Genomic DNA, 25,343 nt, shown 5'->3' on the forward strand with positions numbered 1-25,343 from the left:
TGCCCTCCTCCCTCCATCTTCTCTCTCTCGCTCTCCCTCTGCCCCCCTCCCTCTTCTCTCTCTCTCCGCCCCCTCTCTCTTTCTCTCTCTCCGCCCCCTCCCTCCTCCTCTCTCTGCCCCCTCCCTCTTCTCTCTCTGCTCCTCCCTCTGCCCCCCTTCTCCTCCTCTCTCTCTGCCCCCTCCATCTTGCCCCTCCCTCTTCACTTTCTCTCTCTGCCCCCTCCCTCTTCTCCTCTCTCTCTGCCCCCCCTCCCTCCTTCCCTCTCTCTCTGCCCCCTCCCCTCTTCCCTCTCCTCTCTCTGCCCCCTCCCTCTCCTCCCCCCTCTTCCCTCTCTCTCTGCCCCCTCCCTCTTCCCTCTCTCTCTGCCCCCTCCCTCTTCCCTCTCTCTCTGCCCCCTCCCCATCTTCCCTCTCTCTCTGCCCCCTCCCTCTTCCCTCTCTCTCTGCCCCCTCCCTCTTCCCCTCTCTCTCTGCCCCCTCCCTCTTCCCTCTCTCTCTGCCCCCTCCTCTTCCCTCTCTCTCTGCCCCCTCCCTCTTCCCTCTCTCTCTGACCCCTCCTTCTTCCCTCTCTCTCTGCCCCTCCCTCTTCCCTCTCTCCTCTGCCCCCTACCCCTCCTTCTTCCCTCTCTCCCTGTACCCCTCCTTCTTCCCTCTCTCCCTGTACCCCTCCTTCTTCCTCTCTCCCTGTACCCCTCCTTCTTCCCTCTCTCTCCCTGTACCCCTCCTTCTTCTCTCTCTCTCTCTCCTGTACCCCTCCCTCTTCTCTCTCTCTCTCTAGCCCCCTCCCTCTCTCTCTCTCTCTCTGCCCCCTCCCTCTTCTCTCTCTCTGCCCCCCTCCCTCTCTCTCTCTCTGCCCCCTCCCTTCTCTCTCTCTCTGCCCCCCTCCCCTCTTCTCTCTCTCTGCCCCCTCCCTCTTCTCTCTCTCTGCCCCCTCCCTCTTCTCTCTCTCTGCCCCCTCCCCTCTTCTCTCTCTCTGCCCCCTCCCTCTTCTCTCTCTCTGCCCCCTCCCTCTTCTCTCTCTCTGCCCCCCTCCCTCTTCTCTCTCTCTGCCCCCTCCCTCTTCTCTCTCTCTGCCCCTCCCTCTTCTCTCTCTCTGCCCCCTCCCCTCTTCTCTCTCTCTGCCCCCTCCCTCTTCTCTCTCTCTGCCCCCTCCCTCTTCTCTCTCTCTGCCCCTCCCTCTTCTCTCTCTCTGCCCCCTCCCTCTTCTCTCTCTCTCTGCCCCCCTCCCTCTTCTCTCTCTCTGCCCCCTCCCTCTTCTCTCTCTCTGCCCTCCTCCCTCTTCTCTCTCTCTGCCCTCCTCCCCTCTTCTCTCTCTCTGCCCTCCTCCCCTCTTCTCTCTCTCTGCCCTCCTCCCTCTTCTCTGCCCCCTCCCATTTCTCTCTCTCTCTCTCTGCCCTCCTCTTTTCTCTTTAGCCCCCCTTTTCTCTTCCATCTCTGCCCCCGTTCTCTCTCGCTGCCTCCGTCCCTCTCCCCTGCCACCCTCGCTGTTGTGGTTTTCTGGTGGATTTTTTTTTTTTAAAAAGTCAGAACCCTCCAGAAAAGCCCAAATCTGTCCCAAGTTGGGAAACGGCTGTTCCCGCTCCAGCTACTTGTCAGCTGTGAAACTGACAGTGCCATGGTTTTTTAAAAGGTGGTCTTGGAGGAGACAATGGAAAATTCTCATCTCTGATTCGCAGGCCGGATGGAAACCTTTGACGGGCTGGATCCTGGCCTGTGGGTCATATTTTGGACAACCCTGTTCTAAAACAAAGGAGATGTGATGTACCCACATGCTGGGTCATTGTGTGATCACCATGAAAAGAAACCAGATTGTCTCTTAACAGGAGGCGAGAGGTGACATAGTTTTACCTTAAAACAAAGACAGCCAGAGAGAGAGAGAGAGAGAGAGAGAGAGAGAGAGAGAGGGATAGTCGGACTCAGAAGGTGAAGCTACTTCTAACAGCTGGCATTCCAGCAAGCCAAAAAGCACATGCCCTGCTGAAAATTCTGTCATCTACAGCAAAGAGAGCTGTAAGTGACCCACCATCTTCAACAGAATCTTCAATCAAGACAGAAATCTACAATCATTTCGGCCCTGCAACTATCTAGAATTTGAGTCTCAGGAGAATTCAACAAGTTTATCGTAACCCTTTATCCCCCACTAAAACCCAAATACCTATTTCCCTTCCCTATTCTGTTTCTTCTTTTGTGTGTGTGCATGTGTGTCCACGCGTGTGAGCGAAGCGAATGAAGTTGCGACAACTTCAGGATAAGGCATATTGATCATTAAACAATTGACTTTCTGAACTGGCGGCACAGTGGCGCAGTGGTTAGCACCGCAGCCTCACAGCTCCAGCGAACAGGGTTCAATTCTGGGTACTGCCCATGTGGAGTTTGCAAGTTCTCACTGTGTCTGCGTGGGTTTTCACCGGGTGCTCCGATTTCCTCCACAGCCAAAAGACTTGCAGGTTGATAGGTAAATTGGCCATTCTTAATTGCCCCTAGTATAGGTAGGTGGTAGGGGAATATAGGGACAGGTGAGGATGTGGTAGGAATATGGGATTAGTGTAGGATTAGTATAAATGGGTGGTTAATGGTCGGCACAGACTCGGTGGGCCGAAGGGCCTGTTTCAGTGCTGTATCTCTAAATCTAAATCTAAAATCTATAAAATCTACAAGAAAACCTGTCACTGTCTGGTTATTTGAAAAATAAAACACCAAGAGGTTAAACTCTAATAAAAATGCACTTGCAGCTGTCAGGTAGGGAGTTGAACAGGAGGGAACCACACACTCACGTGACTGTAGCAGATTGGGGGCTCAAAGCCAGGATCTGAACCACCAGACAAAAGGTTTGGAAAACAGGGGCAGGCGGGGGAGGGGGGGGGGAAACTGACCTCAAAAATATAGGAAAAATAAACAAACAGTTTTTCTTGTATTCTTCTGTTTTTTCCTCTATGGTGCAAGAAACAAAAGAGATAGCCACATTTAATGCTAAGGAATTTGGAGGGATATCCCATGATAAGTAAAACAACTTAATTATTGAAGATTTAAAAAGCTTCACTATAGAGGTGGGAATCACTTTTTTGTTAAAAAGCAAAGAAAGCTGAACTGGTGATTGTCTAGCCAACCATTTTAAACTTACCCCTGAACTCGAAGAACAAAGCCTAGAATCAGAATCTGGAAAAAATCTAGCTCAAGTCCAGTTGAAAAGGGAAGAGCTGCAATTTCAACAAAAGGAAAAGGAAAAAAGGTAGTTTCTGCTTCAAAAGGTAAAGGAGGAAAGAGAGTTTTAAAAAGAAAAAGATGAAAGGGAGATGCTAAGAGAGGAAGCAGCAAGAAGGTTTGAGTTAGAGACTGTAAACTCCAAAATGAAAATGCTGCTAGTCACTCAAACCTTATCCCTAATTCAGAGCAAAACTTTGATGAGCTGAGACACTCAAGACTAGTGCCAAAATTTAATGAGGAGGAGGTCAAGTCATATTTTATCTCATTTGAGAAAATAGTTACCAGGCTAAAATGGCCAAAAGAATTCTGGACTCTCCTCTTACAAGGTGAGTTTGTGGGTAGGGCTCCTGAAGCTTTTTCCTTGTTATCAGAGGAACTTTCTTCTGATAATGAACAAACTAAAACTGTAATTCTAAATGAATATGAGCTGGTATCGGAAGCATATAGACAGAAATTCCAACACACCGGAAAAGACCCACACAGACTTGCATTGAATTCTAAAGAATTAAACCTATGGCTTTTGATCGCTGGATACAATCTCTCAAGCTGGAACCCTAAAATAAAATTTGAGAGAAGTAATGTTGCTGGAAGGGTTTAAAAATAGCATCCCAAGTAGCATAAGAACCCGCATCGAAGAGTAAAGAGTCACAACAGTAAGGGAAGTCGCAAAAATGGCTGACAACTATGAATCAATACATATAGCCTTAATTCTGAATAAATTTGGATCTAGTAACTCATACAAGCTAGGGAGAGATAGCAGGGAAGCAGAAATGGGCTTGAGAGAAAAGGAGAGCAGGGAAGGAAAAGCCGAGCAGTTTCCAACTTTTAAAACAAGGAACCCAGGGGATAAACCAATAGGGGTCCGCCCGACATGTTTCCAGTTGTGGCAAATCTGGGCATGTCCAGACCAATTGTCGGTGCGCCAAAAAGCCAGCAGGAGACACTGCAGTCAAGCCTGTGTCTGTGGCTTTAAAAATTATAAGCCTGTGTTCTAATATAATGCAAGAGCTGAGCACAGATCAGAACTTTTTGCACAAAGGAAAAATAACTCCTTTTGCATCCCAGGCACCAGACAAGGAGATACCCATCCCCAGGGATACCAGTTGTTTTCAAACCCTACTGGCAGCTAAACTGACAGAAATGCTACCTGAAATCTGAATACCATGGTATTAGCAAAATGGCTTACTGGCAAATGTGTAAAGGTTCCCTTAGCTAAACTTTACCTAAAGAGTAAGCTGGCCACAGGGGGAGTGATAGTTGGAATCATTCCAAGCTTACCCATGCAGGGAGTAGACCTATTGCTCGGCAATGACTTAGCAGGAAGCACGGTATTGTACCCAGTGGATTCAGAGCAGTCCACGGAGGCTGGAGAAACTGAGGGGAGAAAACAAAACTCTGTTCAACTGCAGAGGGCTTCGGAAGTCCCAAAAATCCCACAGGGGCAATAGAGCCAGAAGAAGTTAAAAGGGCCCAGATAAAGCCAAAAAGATTTAAAGGAGCTATGACAAAAGTCGAAAAAACTGACAGGAAAGCAACGGAGATTTGGTTAGCTGAAACCTTTTTTAAAGATTTAAATAGGGGTGAGGAAAGTTCCCAAACAGGAAAGCCAAGAGTGAGGAAGATGCCTCACCGAGTTGAAGTGCCACAGGGAGTGCAGTGGAAGCTGGACAACCACCTGTAAGCAGTTGTGTCCCAGAGGACATGGGGCAGATTAGGGAAACACCTATCTCTGAACTAAAAGGAAAAAGGAAGGTAACATACCCTAAAGTGAACCACACTTGTGAAAATCACAAGAAAACTGAAAGTGAGGTCAGCATGGATCTACCCACTGAAGAATCACACACACAGGTTCCAAATCTAAAGAAACCCAACAATTTAGAGTTAGAACTCAGCAAGAAGCAGGGGCAAGAAGAAATCTCAGATGCCTCGCAGGGGATAAAAAAAACAATGTATCACCTACCATCACCATAGAAAGAAGAACTATCAATGTGCCAGAATCTGAATGCTTAACACCATGTATTGTGGAAGCAGTGGTCAAGGGGTCAAAGCTTGCAGAAAGAGAACCTTGCTAGAAGCAGTAACAGAAATTTGCATACAATAAGCCTCACCAACAATCACACAAGCCTGGAGATTCACATTCCTAAAGTAGTACATACTGGTGTGAGAGAAACTACAACCTCATTTGACAATACCAAGCGAAAAGTAATGCAATTTTTTGATGGTACCTCATCCACATGCAACAATTTCAGGATAAGGCGTATTGACCAATCAACAAATGACTTTCTGTTTTTAAAACCTATAAGAAAACCTGTCGATGTCTGGTTATTTGAAAAATAAACACCAAGGGGTTAAACTCTAATACAAATAAACTTGCTACAGTCAGGTGGGGAGTTGAACAGTAGAGAACCACCCACATCACACCACATGGCCGTAACAAATATAAGTGAAAACTCAAAGATTTACCAGAGTGGACACGCTTTGAAAAGAAGGCCTGGGTTTATCAAACACCAACCAATACTTGTTTAATCTACATTCTTGGTCCAAGAATTGCTATAACACATTTCCAAATACAGAATTATTTCCTGCCCACCCACCTCAGGCAAAAACCTTTGGCACATATAAGAGAAATGGCATGAGAACAATCGAGACAGGTAAATGCCAATACAGTTCACGATTACTGGTGAGGTTAAGAATCCTCCGGCAAGCAACACATGGCTGTATTTGTAAATAATAAAATAACTGTTCGAAAAGATTTCTATGAATATATCTTTATGCTCTGTTGATCACCACTGATAAACATCATTGCTCATGTCAGTATTTCTAGCCACGTACATTGACATTTCTTTTACAATATGGAAACTCTGCAGTATGCTTCCAAGCTACTGGAGTACAGTAAAGATCTAAGAAATTAGCACTGCAGTTTTGGGTTGAAATCTCGGCAAAGTAACACACAGTTGGTCCCCATTTTGTACCAAGTGCAAGGGGTTACTTTGGGGCAAAGCTCTATGATTCACTGCAGGATACCTCTTTAACCAAACAAGCAAGAAAACTCACAAATGCAAACCAACTTGTTTGGAAACTGGATTAAAGCATTACTAAAAGTTAGTTGATTACGGTGGCAATACAGACAAAGAGTCAAGAAAAAGTGCAGTCTTCAGATGAAGGGGGAGGAATAACTGAATCAATCTTAAGACAGGGATAAATAGACATTATTCAATGCAATTTTTTAAAATCATACCTCTGTCCTCTTATTAATATCATTTATAGTTAAACTAAGAACTTTTGCAGGTATATAAAAAGGAGCGTAACTAAAGTAAACGTAGGTCCCTTACAGGCAAAGACAGGAGAAATCATGGGAAATGAGGAAATGCAGTGACGTTGAACAAGTATTGTCTGTCTGCCTTCACAGTAAAAGACACAAATTACCAGAAATAGAGGGTAACCAAGGGGCTAATATACAGGATGAACTTAAAGTAATTAGTATCAGCAAAGAAAAGGTATTGGAGAAACTTAAGGGACTAACAGCCGGCAAATCCCCAGGACCTGATGGCCGCCATCCAAGGGTTCTTAAAGCGGTAGCTGCAGAGATGGTGGATGCACTGGTGATGATTTGCCAAAATTCTCTAGATTCTAAAACGGTCCCAGTGGATTAGAAGTTAATAAATGTAACACTACTATTCAAGAAAGACAGGAGAGAACACACAGGGAACTACAGGCCAGTTAGGCTGACATCAGTTGCCGAGAAAATGCTGGAATCTATTATTAAAGATGTCTCAACAATGCACTTAGGAAATCATAAAATAATCAGACAAAGTCAACATAGTTTTATGAAAGGGAAATTGCATTTGACAAATTTGAGGATGTAACAAATGGGTAGATAAAAGGGAACCAGTAGATGTGGTATACTTAGATATCTAAAGGAAATCACACCAGAGTATCTTTATGCATACCCTAACTGCTGGATAAAAGGCACATGACACAGAGAATTAAAAGGACAACAGTTTGGGAAGAGTATGGATCTAAGGAATGGTGTCTGCTCTAGAATTGCAAAATTAAGTTTTGGCACATTCTCTAATTTTTGTGAATTAGTTATCATTGGGAAATATCAAAGGAACTGAAAGTACTGTGAAAACCAACTGGATTCAGATCCAGCTTATGGAGTGATATCCATCATCTGTATGAATACTTTGTACAACATGTTTGGACAGTCTCAATTCAAGACTCTACTGGAGGTTGGTTCACAGTACAATTCAACCTAATCCAGTACAACAGCCCCAAGGATACCTGCTTTGGAAAAGTATACATTGATTCAGATAGGTGCTAGTACAAATATTGTCAAAAGTAGAGTGGAGGGAACTTTACTCTGCATTGACCACCCTGTACTTGACAAGGGGAGATAGTTGGATGCTAACACTAGATATCCAAAAGGCAAAAGACGCATTGATAATCCCTCACAACCTCATACAAAAAATACATAAACTGAAGAAATATTCCATGCTTTTAGCCACAGTGCTCTCCTTATGTTGCTTGACAGCCAATCAAAATTACCTATTCTTCGTGAAGTAACTTGAGATATTACCCTAAACCCCTGTACAGACCTGTTTGTTCAGTACTGGCTGCTGCAGCCCTTCAAAGAGCAGTCTAATCCCCTCGTACTTTGCTTCTTCCCCAATGCACTTCACAAAAAAATCTGCCAAGTAAAGAAACAGGTCATCACTGCTTTGGAAACAGGTTTTTTTTTTTAAAAACTAGCAATATTAAAATAACATTCAACATATTTATTAATACCAGAATTATATGGTTCACATGGGATATAATCAAATCTCAGGTCCAATACAAATATAAGCAATCAGTATTTGATATGGTTTTTTGAAATGAGATCCTTTAAATAATCTCCTTTTCCGATCTTGAGCCATTTGGGTGTACTCCATTATTTTGTGCCATGGGGTGGGTTCATGCTCAGCATTCTCAACATGCTGAACTGTTAATCTTATTTGTGCCAATGGGAGGCACAAGCTAATAGTCAGGCAGTTTCTGGACAGGAAGGTTCATCCTCAGTCACTGCTGGACATCCCCAGCAGTCAGACACCACCCCAGCCCAGCCTTGGAAGCCCATCGAATCTCATCTTCAGGCAGTGCACGGACAGAGAGAGTTGACTTGCTCACTATTTTACAGAATAGCCTTTTCAGAAGTGAAGTGCACTCTACTCCTGATAATTCAAAGTCACCTTTGTACTAAAATTGAGTTATCCAAAAGTTTGAATTATGCATGAGTAACATGGCAAAGTGGGACTTTAGTGCAAAAAATTCGCAATCTGAATTAAGTATAGGCTGCAAAATTCAAGATTGAAATCCCATTTGGACCCATCTAATTATTACAGTCCCCACCACTTAAAAAGCACACATTTAAAATGAGCAGTTACTTACATTGCTCAAAAAGTGCTAACCACTATCCTTTTGCATTAACATGTGTATAAATGTGCATGTATGCGTGAGTATTTTGGTGATCTTGGTTCAGGGATGAATATTGCCAAGGACACTGGGGAGAACCCACCTACTCTTCTTCGAAATAGTGCCATGGAATTATTTTTATGTCAACCTGAGACTGCAGATGGGAATTCAATTTAACATCTCATTTGAAAGACGGTACTTGCAACAGCATAACACTCCCTCTACTACACTGGATCGTCATCGACATGACCCAGACTATCTACACACCCTTCCCTAGGCTCATCAACCACCAAGTCCTTCTCTTTGGTGAATACTGATGCAAAGTACTCATTTAGTACCTCGCCCATTTCCTCTGGCTCCACGCATAGATTCCCTCTTCTGTCCTTGAGTGGGCCAACCCTTTTCCTGGCTACCCTCTTGCTCTTTATATACATATAAAAAGCCTTGGGATTCTCCTTAATCCTGTTTGCCAATGACTTTTCATGACCCCTTTTAGCCCTCCTGACTCCTTGCTTAAGTTCCTTCCTACTTTCTTTATATTCCTCAAGGGCTTCGCCTGTTCCCAGCCTTCTAGCCCTTACAAATGCTTCCTTTTTCTTTTTGACTCGGCTCACAATATCCCTCGTTATCCAAGGTTCCCGAAACTTGAAAAATTTATCCTTCATCATCACAGGAACATGCTGGTCCTGGATTCTAATCAACTGACATTTGAAAGACTCCCACATGTCAGATGTTGATTTACTCTCAAACAGCCGCCCCCAATCTAAGTTCCTGCCTAATATTGTTATAATTAGCCTTCCCCCAATTTAGCACCTTCACCCGAGGACTACTCTTATCCTTATCCACAAGTACCTTAAACCTTACGGAATTATGGTCACTGTTCCTGAAATGCTCCCCTACTGAAACTTCGACCACCTGGCCGGGCTCATTCCCCAACACCAGGTCCAGTACGGCCACATCCCTAGTTGGACCAACTGCATATTGTTTCAAGAAGCCCTCCTGGATGCTCCTTACAAATTCTGCCCCATCCAGGACAAAGCAGCCTGCTTGATCGTCACCTCATCCTCACCTTAAACATTCACTCCCTCCACCAATGCCACAAAGTGGCAGCAGTGTGTACCATATGCAAAATGCACTGCAGCACAAGCCTCCTTCCAAACCTGCGACCTCTACCACCTGGAAGGACAAGGGCAGCAAGCACATGGGAACACCATCACCTGCAAGTTCTCCTTCAAATCACACACCATCCTGATTTGGAACTATATAATTGTTCTTTCATTGTCCCTGGGTCAAAATCCAGCAGCACCCTCCATAACAGTACTGGGGGTGTACCTACACCACATGACTGCAGTGGTTCAAAAAGGCAAGCTCACCACCACCTTTTCAAGGGCAAGTAGGAATGAGCAATAAATGCTGGCCTTGCCAGTGATGCCCACATCCCATGAATGAATTTTTTTCATTCTTCATTTGAAATGTTCCAATGAAGAGAGGTAGCAATTTGAAATATACAACACTTTTCTGTCTCCTTACGCCTGGTGACAACTTTGATTACCTGAATGCAGAACTCCTGCCACACTTCATACAATGGGTGTTGAATAAATAGTTAGAATTGTTTTTACTTATTCAATATTTAATTTTGTCTCCTTTCCAACTCGCTGACCCTAGTAGCATCCTGTGGTTTGGCTCTTGCCTTCTCAGTAAAAGAACTTGTGTCATTTTTTGTCATTGGTTTCCTGGTACAAAGCTACTCTAACTTCTTACCTGGAATGTAGTTCATCATTTCATCAAAAGTTTGTTTCGCTCTCCTTTGTTTGCCTTCAGTGGATCTATGCTCAGTATTCTCACAGAAGACTGAATCTGTAACAAGAACAACCATATTTCAAGGATAGGCCTCACTTCTCTTAGCAAGACAGTGCCAGCAAAAGACAATTTTATTAATACAAATGTGAACCAGATGCCAGTAATTAGGCAGCATAAAGGAGTGTAGTTTCATGTGGCCACTGGATTCATTGTCAGTTCATTCTGACACAGGATGGATACCATAATCCTTTCCAAGTTCATTAGCAAAGTCCCACGTGAGCTTGACACAGCTTAAGTCTGGAGGGGTGACACCCATGTTAATCACTTGCTGTCCAAAATTCCTCAGAATCTCTGTAGCCTACAACCCTCCAAGATCTCTGTGCTCCTCCAATTCTGGCCTCTTGCACATCACCGATCTCCCTTGCTCCAGCATCACTGGCCATGTCTTCAGCCCGAAGCTTTGGAATTCCCTCTCTAAACCACTTCTCCCTCTTTCCTCCTTTAAGTCACTTCTTAAAATTTACCTCATTGACCAAGCTTTCATTATCTGCCCTAATATCTCTGTGTGTCAGTGTCAAATTTTATTTGATAATGCTCCTAAAAAGCACGTTGAAGTGTTTTACTACATTAAAGGTGCTATATAAATGCAACTTCTTCTTGATACCATTTTAGTCCTTAAACCCACTATGGTAGTTTCTACTATTACCTGACTCTTTACTTGTGCTATTTTTAGATTTGCTAGGAGCCAGAGTCAGCAGGCACATGACTGTTGCATGTAAGTTGTGTGGCAAACAGAACAATTTAGATTTCAATTTGGGCTAAGAGTCAGGCTCTGACATCGAAGTTTCAAACTTTAAATTACGTTGTTAAACAGGGAGCTGTCTGGCAGCGGCAGTTATCTGTCAATCTGTTGAAAGTAGTTGGTTCAATAGGTGTTAATCACTGTAGCAGGAGATAAAGTTAGCCAATGACTCATCAGAGGCTCTGTATAAGCAGTCAGGTTTTTAAACCACACAGAGAGAAGATTTCGCCTGAGTGAGACGTAGAGTGGCTGAAGGTGGGAATTAGGTTCACGTGACAAGTTCTGACGCAGAGGGGGAAAGAGGTGCTCCTTTTTCAGCCTCCAGTAGCTGCAGAAGATGCAAGTTGCTTCCCAGAAATAGAGGATAACCTAGAGACAGCAGCGAGAGTTTAAAGAGCTAGGGTGGCGAGTCTGTGGGTTCAGAGCATTCCAAAGAAAACTGACATGTGAGATTACAGCAAAGAAGGGAAGTGGTTGATTGATGAACATTTTCTCTTTTTCTCTTATCTAAACTAAGAAATTTTAATTGGTGTTCGTATAACATTAATTGGAATAATAAGAATCTTCTGAAACTCAAGTCATTTATTAAGAAGATATTATTAGTAGTAGTAAGGTTTACTATCAGTAATAAAGCTTATTAGCAGCAGTGGGTCTTGGTAGTAGTGGTGTTTATTAATTACAAATGAACCAAGAAAATGGCAGCGCAGTGGTTAGCACCGCGGCCTCACAGCTCCAGCAACCCGGGTTCAATTCTGGGTACTGCCTGTGTGGAGTTTGCAAGTTCTCCCTGTGACCGCGTGGGTTTTCACCAGGTGCTCCGGTTTCCTCCCACAGCCAAAGACTTGCAGGTTGATAGGTAAATTGGTCATTACAAATTGCCCCTAGTGTAGGTGGTAGGGAAAGGTGGGGATGTGGTAGGAATATGGGATTAATGTAGGATTAGTATAAATGGGTGGTTGATGGTCGGCACAGACTCGGTGGGCCGAAGGGCCTGTTTCGGTGCTATATCTCTAAATAAAATAAAAAATAATTAACACATAATAAAGATGGCAGGACAGGTGACATGTTGTGGCTGCAGTATGCAGGAGCTGGTGGACTTCAGAGTGATCCATGGCAAACACGTCTGCAGTAAGTGTCTGTGGCTCGAGGAGCTTCGGCTCAGAGTCAGTGAGCTGGAGGCTAAGCTACAAACACTGCGATGCATCAAGGAGGGGGAAAGTTACCTGGACACTTTGCTCCAGAAGGCAGTCGCACCCCTTCGGATAGGGCCTTCTGATTTGGTCAGGGACAGGAGGGCGTGACTGTGATTGAGGAAGGTAAGGGGATCAAGAAGGCAGAAGTGGAGGAGCTTCAGCCCTTGCAACTGTCTAACAGGTTTGACATTCTTTGAGGGGATGTGGTAGGGAATATGGGATTAATGTAGGATTAGTATAAATGGGTGGTTGTTAGTCAGCACAGACTCAGTGGGCCGAAGGGCCTGTTTCAGTGTTGTATCACTATGACTCTAGGTGGGGAAGGGAATTATGTGAGGGAAGATGTGATAAATTAAAAAAAGAGAGAAGGCAGCAATAAGGGAATTGATAATCTTGAGTGTGGCAGGAAGAGGCAGAGCTTATAAACTAAGGTTGGGAAAATAATAAAAAGACAGAATTAAAGGCACTCTATCTGAATGCACATGGTATTCGCAACAAGGTATATAAATTGACAGCACAAACAGAAGTAAACAGGTACGATCTAACTGCCATTATGGAGACGTGGCTGCAGGGTGACAAGGCTGGGAACTGGATTGTTCAAGGGTATTCGACATTTAGGAAGAATAAGTAAAAAGGAAAAGAAGGTGGGGTAGCGCTAATAAAGGATGAGATCAGTACATTAGTGAGAGGGAATTTTAAATTGAAGGATCAAGATTTAGAATCAGTATGGGTATAGCTAAGAAACAGGAAGAGGCAGCAAACATTGGCAGGAGTTGTTTATAAGCCACCAGAGTGGTAATGTAGGGTGTGGTATAACTCAGGAAATTAGAGATGTATGCAACAAGGGTAATACAGTAATCATGAGGGACTTCAATCTACATATGGACGAGGTAAACCTAATTAGGGAAACTTAATTAGCGCTAATGCTGTGGAGGATGAATTCCTGGAATGTATACAAGATGGTTTCTGGAACAGTATGTTGAGGAACCAACTAGAGAACAGGCTATTTTAGATCTGGTATTGTGAAATGAGAAAGGGCTAATTAACAAACTCATCGTAAAGGAGTCTTTAGGAAAGAGTGACCATATATGATAGAAGTTTGAAAGTGATACACTTCAATCCAAAACTAGGGTCTTAAATCTGAACAAAGGAAATTACAAAGGTACGAGGGGCAAGTTGGCTGTGGTAGATTGGGAAACTATATTAAAAGGTATGATGGTAGACAGGCAATGCTGGCATTTAAAGAATTAATACATGGTTTACAACAAATTTACATTCCTCTGAGGCATAAAAGCACAACAGGAAAGCTGATCCAACCATGGCTAACAACAGAACATAGAACAAAATACAGCACAGAAAGAGGCCATTCAGCCCATCGTGTCTGCGCCAGCCGAATAAGCTATCCACCAAAACTAATCCCACCTTCCAGCACCTGGTCCATAGCCCCACAGGTTACAGCACTTCAGGTGCATGTCCAGGTACCTTTTAAAAGAATTGAGGGTCTCTGCCTCCACCATCGATCCTAGCAGTGGATTCCAGACACCCACCACCCTCTGTGTAAAAATGTTTCTCCTCATGTCCCCTCTAATTCTTCTACCATTCACCTTAAATCTGTGTCCCCTGGTAACCAACCTCCCTGCCAGGGGAAACAGGTCATTTCTGTCTACTCTATCTAGGCCCCTCATAATTTTGTATACCTCAATCAAGTCACCCCTCAGCCTCCTCAATTCCAGGGAAAACAACGCCAACCTATCCAATCTTTCCTCATAACTGCAACCCTCAGATCGGCTAACATATCATTTAAAAACTTTCCAAATTAAAGACCCACCAAATTGTACCATCTATTAACCCCCGAATGAGGCCAACCAAACCAGGTGTCTTTAAATCAACAAATTAACTCTTTAATTAAAAGAACTAAATTCTTAAACACTATGAACATTTAAAAATAGAAAAATTAGATTCCTTGCAAATTTACAGTCCAATGTTGTTCGAGGTCCCTCGCAGAATGTTGTTCGAAGTCCTCGCAGAATGTTGTTAGAGGTCCAGCTAATTTCAACAATTAACGACTTGCAAACACTTTCAACAGAATCAATCTGACTTTAGATTTTTTTTTGAGGGATAAGGGATTGTCACAGTCTAACTCCCCTTTCTTCAGTTTAAATTACCAGAGAGCTGTGTCTTGGCTTGAAATTTTAGAATTTTGAGAGATAATAATTAAACAGACAAAAATCCTATTTCCTTCAGTTTAAATGACTGAGAACTCTCTTTCAGTGCTGACACCACAGCTGTCTGTGTCTTGTGTGCGTGTTCAGTTAGGACAAACTGTCTCCAACTAAAAGCCAGTTCAAACTGAATTGAAACAAATGTATCGCATCAGGCTCACTCCCAGTGGCTATATCTAAGGTAATGATATATCTAAGGCTGTTTCTAAGACAACGAAAATGCACCTTCCTATAACTCCTAAAGCAATACTGATCCCTTGCAAGTCTTAAAGGCAAACTGCATATTCCGAAAAAAAACTTCAGGACCATGACACCAGCGCTCTATACAGCTCCGGCATCACATCCCTGCTTTGTACTCTGTACCTCAGCCAATAAAGGAAAGCAATCCATATGCCTTCTTTACCACTCTGACTACCTGTCCTGCCACCTTCAGGGACCTGTGGACATGCACTCCAAGGTCTCTCACTTCTTCTACACCTCTCAATATTCTCAATAAGCAGTTGATGTAGACTACATGGACTGCAGTAAGGCTTTTGATAAGGTCCCACATGGCAGGTTGGTTAAGAAGTTAAGAGCCCATGGGATCCAAGGCAATTTGGATCCAAACTGGCTTAGTGGCAGGAGGCAGAGGGTAATGGTCAAGGGTTGTTTTTGCTATTGGAAGCCTGTGACCACTGGTGTATCACAGGGATCGGTGCTGGGACCCTTGATGCTTGTACTGTACATTAATGATTTAGACCTGAATACAGCAGGTAGAATCAGTAAGTTCACAGATGACACAAAAATTGGTGATGTTGTAGATAGTGAGGAGGAAATCCTTAGATTACAGGACAATAAAGATGGGCTGGTAAGATGGGCAAAGCAGTGGCAAATGGAATTTAATCCTGAGAAGTGTGAGGTGATGCATTTTGGGAGGACTAACAAGGCAAGGGAATATACAATGGATGGTAGGACCCTAGGAAGTACAGAAGATCAGAGGGACCTTGGTGTACTTGTCCATAGATCACTGAAGGCAGCAGCACAGGTAGATAAGGTGGTTAGGAAAGCACAAGGGATACTTGCCTTTATTAACCAAAGCACAGAATATAAGAGCAGGGAGGTTATGACGGAGCTGCATAATACACAAGTTAGGCCACAGCTGGAGTACTGTGTACAGTTCTGGGCACCACACTATAGGAAGGATGTGATTGCACTGGGAAGGGTGCAGAGGAGATTCACCAGGATGTTGCCTGGGCTGGAACATTTCAGCTATGAAGACAGACTGGATAGGCTAGGGTTGTTTTCCTTAGAGCAGAGAAGGCTGAGGGGGGACCTGATCGAGGTATACAAAATTATGAGGGGCATAGATCGGGTCGATAGGAAGACACACCGCCTGAAGAGGTGGTAGAGGCAGTATTTAGATGAGCACTTGAAACGCTGTAACATACAAGGCTATGGGCCAAGTGCTGGAAAATGGGATTAGAATAGATAGGTACTTGTTGGCCAGCATGGATACAATGGGCTGAAGGACCTGTTTCTGTGCTGTATAACTCTATGACTCTCGTTTACTGTATATTCCCTCGCTTTATTTGCCCTCCCCAACTGAATCACCTCACACTTCTCAGGATTGAATTCCATTTGCCACTTTTCCGCCCACTCAACCAAACCATTGATATCATTCTGGAGTCCACGACTCTCCTCCTCACTGTTAACTACATGGCTAATTTTTGCGACATCAACAAATTTCCCAATCATGCCACCCACATTCAAGTCCAAAGCACTAATACATACCACAAACAACAAGGGACCCAACACTGAGCCTCACAGCTCCAGCGACCCGGGTTCGGTTGTGGGTACTGCCTGTGCGGAGTTTGCAAGTTCTCCCTGTGACAGCATGGGTTTCCTCTGGGTTCTCCGGTTTCCTCCCACAGCCAAAGACTTGCAGGTTGTTGGTAAATTGGCCATTGTAAATTGCCCTTAGTGTAGTTAGGAGAATTGAGGGAAGGTGGAGATGTGGTAGGGAATATGGGATTAATGCACAAAGAACAAAAGAACAGTACAAGACAGGAACAGGCCATTCGGCCCTCCAAGCCTGCGCCGATCTTGATGCCTGTCTAAACTAAAACCTTCTGCACTTCCAGGGACCGTATTCCTCTATTCCCATCCTATTCATGTATTTGTCAAGATGTCTCTTAAATGTCACTATCGTACCTGCTTCCACCACCTCCCCCGGCAGCAAGTTCCAGGCACTCACCACCCTCTGTGTAAAGAACTTGCCTCGCACATCCCCTCTAAACTTTGCCCCTCGCACCTTAAACCTATGTCCCCTAATAACTGACTCTGCCACCCTGGTAAAAAGCTTCTGACTATCCACTCTGTCCATGCCACTCATAACTTTGTAAACCTCTATCATGTCGCCCCTCCACCTCCGTCGTTCCAGTGAAAACAATCAGAGTTTATCCAACCTCTCCTCATAGCTAATGCCCTCCAGACCAGGCAACATCCTGGTAAACCTCTTCTGTACCCTCTCCAAAGCCTCCACGTCCTTCTGGTTGTGTGGCGACCAGAATTGCACGCAATATTCTAACTGTGCCTTAAGTAAGGTTCTGTACAGCTGCAGCATAACTTGCCAATTTTTATACTCTATGCCCCGACCAATGAAGGCAAGCATGCCGTATGCCTTCTTGACTATCTTATCCACCTGCGTTGCCACTTTGTGACCTGTGGACCTGTACGCCCAGATCTCTCTGCCTGTCAATACTAAGGGTTCTGCTATTTACTGTATACTTCCCACCTGCATTAGACCTTCCAAAATGCATACCTCACATTTGTCCAGATTAAACTCCATCTGCCATTTCTCCACCCAAGTCTCCAACCGATCGATATCCTGCTGTATCCTCTGACAATCCTCATCACTATCCACAACTCCTCCAACCTTTGTGTCGTCCGCAAACTTACTCATCAGACCAGCTACATTTTCCTCCAAATCATTTATATGTAATACAAACAGCAAAGGTCCCAGCACTGATCCCTGCAGAACACCACTAGTCACAGCACTCCATTCAGAAAAGCACCCTTCCACTGCTACCCTCTGTCTTCTATGACCGAGCCAGTTCTGTATCCATCTTGCCAGCTCACCTCTGATCCCGTGCGACTTCACCTTTTGTACCAGTCTGTCATGAAGGACCTTATCAAAGGCTTTACTGAAGTCCATATAGACAACATCCACTGCCCTTCCTTCATCAATCATCACTTCCTCAAAAAACCTAATCAAGTTAGTGAGACACGACCTCCCCTTCACAAAACCATGCTGCTTCTCGCTAATAAATCCATTTGTTTCCAAATGGAAGCAAATCCTGTCCCGAAGAATCCTCTCTCATAATTTCCCTACCACTGACGTAAGGCTCACCGGCCTATAATTTCCTGGATTATCCTTGCTACCCTTCTTAAACAAAGGAACAACATTGGCTATTCTCCAGTCCTCTGGGACCTCACCTGTAGCTAATGAGGATACAAAAAATTTCTGTCAAGGCCCAGCAATTTCTTCTCTTGCCTCCCTCAGTATTCTGGGGTAGATCCCATCAGGCCCTGGGGACTTATCTACCTTAATGCTTTGCAAGATGCCCAACGCCTCCTCCTTTTTGATAACGACATGACCGAGACTATCTACACTCCCTTCCCTCGACTCATCATCCACCAAGTCTTTGATGAATACCGATGCAAAGTACTCAGGATTGAATGTAGGATTAGGATAAATGGGTGGTTGATGGTCAACACAGACTCGGTGGGCCAAAGGGCCTGTTTCAGTGCTGTATCTCTCTATGACTCTATGAGCCCTGTGGAACACCACTGGAAGATTGTATTAGATCAAAGGAAGAGGCTTATAAAGTTGCCAAAAGAGTAGTAAGCGTGAGAATTCCAAGCATTTTAGAATTCAGCAAAAGAGGACCAAAAAACAGAGAAAATAAAATATAAAACTAAACATAAAAACTGACTGTAAAAGCTCTATAGGTATGTAAAAAGGAAAAGATTAGCAAAGACAAATGCGGGCCCATTACAGGCACAGACAGGGGATTAAAGAAATGACAGAGAAACTAAACAAATAGCTTGGGTGGAATTTTATGTAGTCCCCAATAGTGGGTTTGGAGGCAGTTAGAGCATAAAATCGGGTGGGATGGTGGCGGGAAAAGTGGTGTTTCTCGCCACCATCCCACCTCTGCCAAAATTTAGCCTGGGGCGGGAAGGCCTGTGAATGGCCTTCCTGTCCTGCCAATTGAGGCCCTTAACTGGGTATTTAACCTCCAACTAAGGGCCTCTTCCTGCCGCAACCGCAATTACCTGTCTGACCCTGTCGCAGCATGGGCAGCATGGCACGAAAAACCGTGCGAGCTTCTTCCCACCTCTGGGGAGCAAGTCCCTTTTTCAAAGGCACATAGTACCTGAACGAGGGTCCTGGCATTGGGAAGGGGGGGGGTGGGGTGGGGGGGGGGGGGCGCGCAGCCCGCTGAGGGCCTCCTCCCTGCCCTTGCTGCCAACCCCCCTTCCCCTGCAACACTCACCTCATGAGACCCCTCCCGCTGTGACCTGCCTGAGACCTGGGTCCAGCGACGATCCTCGACCTCCGCGGTGGCATGTAACTGCTGGCCTCTGATTGGCTGGCAGCTCTCCAAGGACTTTCGGCAACGGGGTCCTAAATCCTAAGGAAGGCCCGCCACTGTCCATTTAAGTGTCTGATTGGCACTAAATTCAGCAGGCCTTCTGGAAAAGAGGCGGCGCAGTTACCCCCAATGTCAAGACTCCCACCGCCAGCATAAAATTCCGAGTGCCTGCCTTCACAGAGGAAGGTACAAAAAACCTCTCAAACACTAAAGAAACAGGGACTAGTGAGAATGAGAAACTGAAAGGTATTGGTATTGATAAAAAAGCTGTACTGGAGAAATTAATGAAAGTTGATAAATCCCTGGACCTGATTATCTACGTCCCAGATTGTTGAAAGAAATGGCTGTTGAGATAGTAGATGCATTGGTGATCATCTTCCAAACTTCTATAGATTCTGGAATGGTTCCTACAGATTGGAAGGTAGCAAATGTACCCCATGATTTAAGAAAGGAGGAGAGAGACAATGGAGAACTGCAGACCTGTTAGCCTGAAATCACTCGTTGGGAAAATGCTAGAATCTATTATACAGGATGTGGTAACTAGACACTTATAAAATAATGGTGGAATTGGAGCGGCGACATGGTTTTACAAAAGGGAAATCATGTTTGACAAATCTGTTGGGAGTTTTTTGAGGATGTAACTAGCAGAATAGATAAGGGGAAACCAGCGGATGTGGTATATTTGGATTTTCAGAAGGTTTTCTACAAGGTCCCACACTTGCGGTTCGTAAACAAAATTAGAGCAAGTGTTTTGGGGTAATATATTGGTAAGGATTGAGAATTGGTTAACAGAGAGTAGGAATGAATGAGTTATTCTCAGGTTGGCAAGCTGTGATTAATGGGGCACTGCAAGGATCAGTGCTTGGGCCCTAGCTATTCACAATATATATCAATGATTTGGATGTGGGGATCAAATGTAATATTTCCAAGTCTGCTGATGACACAAAACTAGGTGGGAATGTGAGTTGCGAGGAGGATGCAAAGAAGCTTCAAGGGGATTTAGACAGGCTAAGTGAGTGGGCAAGAACAAGGCAGATGGAATATAATGTGGAAAAATGTGCAGTCATCTACTTTGGTAGGAAAAACAGAAATGCAGAGTATTTCTTAAATGGAGAGAGATTGGGAAGTGTTGATATCCAAAGGGACCTGGGCATCCCTGTTCATAAGTCACTGAAAGCTAACAAGCTGAAAGCAATTAGAAGGCAAATGGTATGTTGGCCTTTATTGCAAGAGGATTTGAGTACACGAGTAAAGAGGTCTTGCTGCAATTGTATACAGCCTTGGTGAGACCGCACCTGGAGTATTGTGTGCAGTTTTGGTCTCCTTTCCTAAGGAAGGATATACTTGTCATAGAAGGAGTGCAACGAAGGTTCATCAGACTGATTCCTGGGATGGGACGATTGTCCTATGAGGAGAGACTGAGGAGACTGGGCCTCTATTCTCTAGAGTTTAGAAGAATGAGAGGTGATCCCATTGAAGCATGCAAAATTCTTACACAGCTCCTCAGGTTTGATGCAGGAAGGATATTTCCCCGGCTGGGGTTCTGGAACCAGGGGACACAGTCTCAGAATAAGAGGTAGAGCCTTTAAAACGGAGATGCGGAGGGATTTCTTCACTCAGGGGATGGTGAATCTGTGGAATTCACTCCCCCAGAGGGCTGTGGAAGCTCAGTCATTGAGTATGTTCAAGACGGAGATCAACAGATTTCTAGACAATAAAGATATCAAGGGATATGGGGATAGTGTGGGAAAATGGCATTGAGGTAGATCAGCCATGATCTAGTTGAATGGCAGAGCAGGCTCGAGGGGCCGAATAGCCTACTCCTGCTCCTATTTCCTATGTTCCCTAGACTACTTTGTACTCAACAATTTTCCAGTGACGGATTCACTGTACCATGCCCTCTCTTTGCGGAGGTTCAGACAGTCCCTTAAAGTTACGTCAGACAGGAAGATAGTAAAGGCACAGCTCACAGCCAATACAACCTGTAAAAATCCACAACAGTGCCACATTTAAGTATGGTGATGACATGGATGAAGGATAATCAGACCCACAGGTTCAATCATGCTTACCGGGACCATCAAACCAAGTGGAAAGCAAGCATCAGGAATTAGTTGAAGACTGCAGATTTTGAAAAGGATCATAACAGGAAGCAGAAAACAGCCAGCTATGTCAATGCATGAAAGTTACACTTTCTGTGATGTTCAGAGAGGCAGGAAAGCATACATGATATTCATGTGATTACATACAAATTCTTTGTAACTCTTGGCAACACATAAGGAGTATGGTTCACTTGTCAGCATTTGTCCAAGGACATGAAATGACAGAGAAATGCCCGCAAAGTTGATATTACCGCTTGCAATTGTTGGACGCACTGCCATGGGGAGTTAGGAATGCAGGACGTGCAAACTTGAAATTACTAGCTATACTGCACGATTGCTATTTCATTGGTGAAAATAGCCAGGGAGTGGTACTTAATTTAGTATAGACCAAGGAGAGAGGAGGAGCAAATTACATCCACAGAGATATGCTGACAAAAAAAATAAAAAACAGATTCAGAGACATATTCGCTCATTGCGTATTTGTCACTAACTTCACACTGGAGCTAGCTACTGGAGTTCTTTGTTCCTGTTCTTTGCCTGTACACTGACATTTTCCTCATTATATGTTTATCTAGTTTGCATTTAGATGCTGTGACAATGGCCAGTTAGTAGTATATTCGGCATTCTTATAAATTTTTGAGAGAAAAAGTACGCCTATGTTATTGTTTCATTGACTAGTGTTACAGCCAGGTGAGGAGGGGGTCACAGTCACCCTTCTTGCCCTTCCTCTTATTTGACCGCAACAGGGTTTATTCCTTTTTTAAATAGTGGTTATGCTTACCACCTCAGTGAGTGTTTTACCTCTAATGTGATCGTGAAAGAAACAATCGGACAGGTTTTCTTGAGTTTAAACTAGAAAGAGGCAAGTTTATTATATTCAACAAGCTAATCTGAATCTAAAAATAATTTTAAAAATACACTACACATTCATACATACATTCACAAGAGGATCTCACTCACACACACACACACACAGATTACTAAGTGGAAAGTAAATTTTTTGGTCGTATTTAAAACAGAATAAATATAAGTTAAATACACAGTCTGATGTTGGATGATTCGATGGTCTTCCGGATGGAGTTGTATTCTTGAAGTCTTGGCTGAGAGAGAGAGAGAGAGAGAGAGAGAGAGAGAAAGGGAGACACACAGCCTTCTCTGCTGCTACAGTCTCAGTTTCTACTTGTCTCTGTGTAACGAAACTCCCAGTTTTTTCCAGAGATGGACCAATGGTCACATGACTGCCTCAGGGTAATCTCTGAAACCTTCCAATGAGATACAAGGCTCAAAATTGCCTCCACAGGCCCCAGGATGCCAGTATTTACACTCAGGGGGATTTGCTCTTTCAAAGTCAATGTGTCAGAATTGCCTTGACTTCTGTGCTACTGAAGCAATCTGAGGTAATTCAATTACTTCAAGTAAGGTATTGTTCTGGGTCCAGGGCTTCTCAAACTTCTGGCTCCGGATGGCCCTTGGAATGTGCAAAGGTACTTCAGATGCAAATTGCAGTGGCCATCTTGGCTGCCATTTTTAAAAAAAAGTTAAGTGTAGGATTTTCTTCATTAAAAGTCTAATGTAAGTTTCCAACTGATGAATTAATATTTCTCATTTGGCATATAGTGTTTTCTTGACGCTAGTGAAAATTAGTAACCCTCACAAAATCTCTAATAGTATTGGATTTTCCCAAAACTTCCCCGGTTCTGAATATTGGCCCAGTTTTTCCAAAGCACTGATTACAATTACATCCTTTAAACCTTGGCATCATCCCAACAAATCTACACTACCATTTTTTGCAAGGCTGCAATCTCTCTTCTACATATAGTAAGGAGCCTAATAGCTATATACTATATTAAGTAGACCCTGAATAGTGCCTTTTATAAATTCACCATATCCTTTTTGTATCGGATACTCATATATAAAACCCACATTCCCGTTTGCAGTTTGTCTTTTTCTATTCACCGTCCTGCATTTAAAGATCTATGCAACACTACCAGTGTTCCTCCAATCTATTGAATTTTAACTTTTAGAATGTGCTTTCACACTCTTCTACTCTTCCCAAAACGTACTCAGTTATCTTTGCTGAACTGCATCTGCCACACGGTGTCGAGAGTCATTTACGGCACAGAAGTCCATGCCGCTCTCCACATCTAACCATTCCTCTAATCTGCATGCCTTCCTATAATTTACCGCATTCTTCCTCTGCTATACCTCTTAATATGACTTCAATACATGTTGAAAATTGCCCTTCTAGGCCTGTGCCCAAATTATATATGTATGTGAAGAGAAGTCCCAGCTCCTAGGAGGATACATGTAGCCATATCTTGTCATTTCACAAAATTTCCATTTACTCTGACTCAATTTAATCCTGCTCTCGACATTCTATCTGGGAAATATCCATTCACTGTCACGTTCTGCGCTCAATCTAAGCAACGCCCATTTCCTCCCACTCTCAGCTTTCTGAGGAATACCCAATTACTCTCAGCTTTCTGAGGAATACCCAATTACTCCCACTATCTGCTTTCCATCTGAGAACTGTCCATTTCTATCTGAGACAGCCATTTAGTCCCACTCTCTGCTTTTTATGAGAAACGCCCATTTAATCCCGCTCTGCTTTTTATGGGGAACGCCTATTTACTCCCGCTCTGCTTTTTGAGAAATGCCCATTTACTCCCGCTCTCTGCCTTCTGAGAAACGTCCATTTACTTCCACTCTCTGCTTATGAAACACACCCATTTACTTCCGCTCTCTGCTTTTTAATGAGAAACATCCATTTACTCTCGCTCTCTGCTTTTTATAAGAAACGCCCACTTACTCCCGATCTCTGCCTTCTATTTGAGAAACACCCAATTACTCCCACTCATTGCTTTCTCAGAAACGCCCATTTACTCCTGCTCTGCTTTCTATCTGAGAACTGTCCATTTACCCCAACACTCAATGTTCAGAAATGTCCATTTAAATACAGGGATACAAAAATAAGGTGCTTAATACTATCAGAAAGTATAACGACTGCCATCCCATTGATGGACGGAATCAGTCCAACTCTCCAGATGGAGAATGATTTATGAAGGAACCGATCCACTTCCATAGGAAATATGTTTATAACTGAATAGGTCACACCACTACTTTTTTATTTAAATCAGCTCTAATCCTAAGAACCCTGGTTATTTTCTCCAGTCTGATCGCTGGGCTATCACATCCCTTCTCCAACCCAACTCAGTCTTTATGGCCAGCAGCACTCATTCATACATCAAGAATAGTTCAAAGGAACCAAATTAATAAACTCTGCAGCCAGTGGCCTGCTTCCTTCTTTGTGATTTTTGTAAGTTTTCCGACATAACATTACACTGGTTCCAGCTGAATCAACAACTGGTTACATACCAAAATTATTAGTCACAAGGGAGGAAAGAAAAATTATCACAAGGGAGAAAATATTATGCTAACAGACATCTACTTCTCAAACTAAAATATTCCTCCCTGGTCAAAGGTTAAATTTGTGTTGAATTACAGGCAGTTTTACTCTGTGAACTCATTTCCATAAGGGACCGGGTAGATTGAGTTTGAATAGTTCTGAAGAGGATTCTCTTTGTCTGACTGGGTCCAAACTCAGGAGCTGGAGATGGTTGGATACTGTTCCGGCACTGTTGTCACCTTAATTATCTACTTTTGGCTCTTTTGACACTTTTTTTGGACATTTTTGACACAGATCTGATTGTTAAAACTACGCCCGTTAGCACTTATATAAAAGTTAAGATGTTCAAATCTGTAAATAACTGATTTCACAAAGTTCAAACTGTATAAGGCTAATGTGCTATCCAATTCATTTACATCTTTAGGTTTTAGTTGAAAATTACTGCACAAATTAACCCACCTATCCCAAATTTAATCCATGAATTTGCATTTTAGAGTCATCTTGATGCTGTCTCCTCTTCTCATGGTTG

The 25,343-nt window shown here is 43.6% G+C and overlaps 1 protein-coding gene across 4 annotated transcripts in view; it reads right to left on the reverse strand.

Moving 5' to 3' along the window:
• The window catches only part of snx14 (sorting nexin 14), a 318,752-nt gene that overhangs the window by 51,034 nt on the left and 242,375 nt on the right, over positions 1-25,343 (reverse strand). For all 4 annotated transcript variants that reach the window (XM_068044682.1, XM_068044680.1, XM_068044681.1 and 1 more), the window contains 2 exons: positions 10,417-10,512; positions 7,803-7,894 (listed from right to left, as the gene is read on the reverse strand). In XM_068044682.1, the coding sequence (XP_067900783.1) occupies positions 7,803-7,894; positions 10,417-10,512 (188 nt within the window). The remainder of the gene's footprint in view (positions 1-7,802; positions 7,895-10,416; positions 10,513-25,343) is intronic.

This window comes from Heterodontus francisci, chromosome 13 (assembly GCF_036365525.1).
Source record: "Heterodontus francisci isolate sHetFra1 chromosome 13, sHetFra1.hap1, whole genome shotgun sequence".
Lineage (NCBI taxonomy): Eukaryota > Metazoa > Chordata > Chondrichthyes > Heterodontiformes > Heterodontidae > Heterodontus > Heterodontus francisci.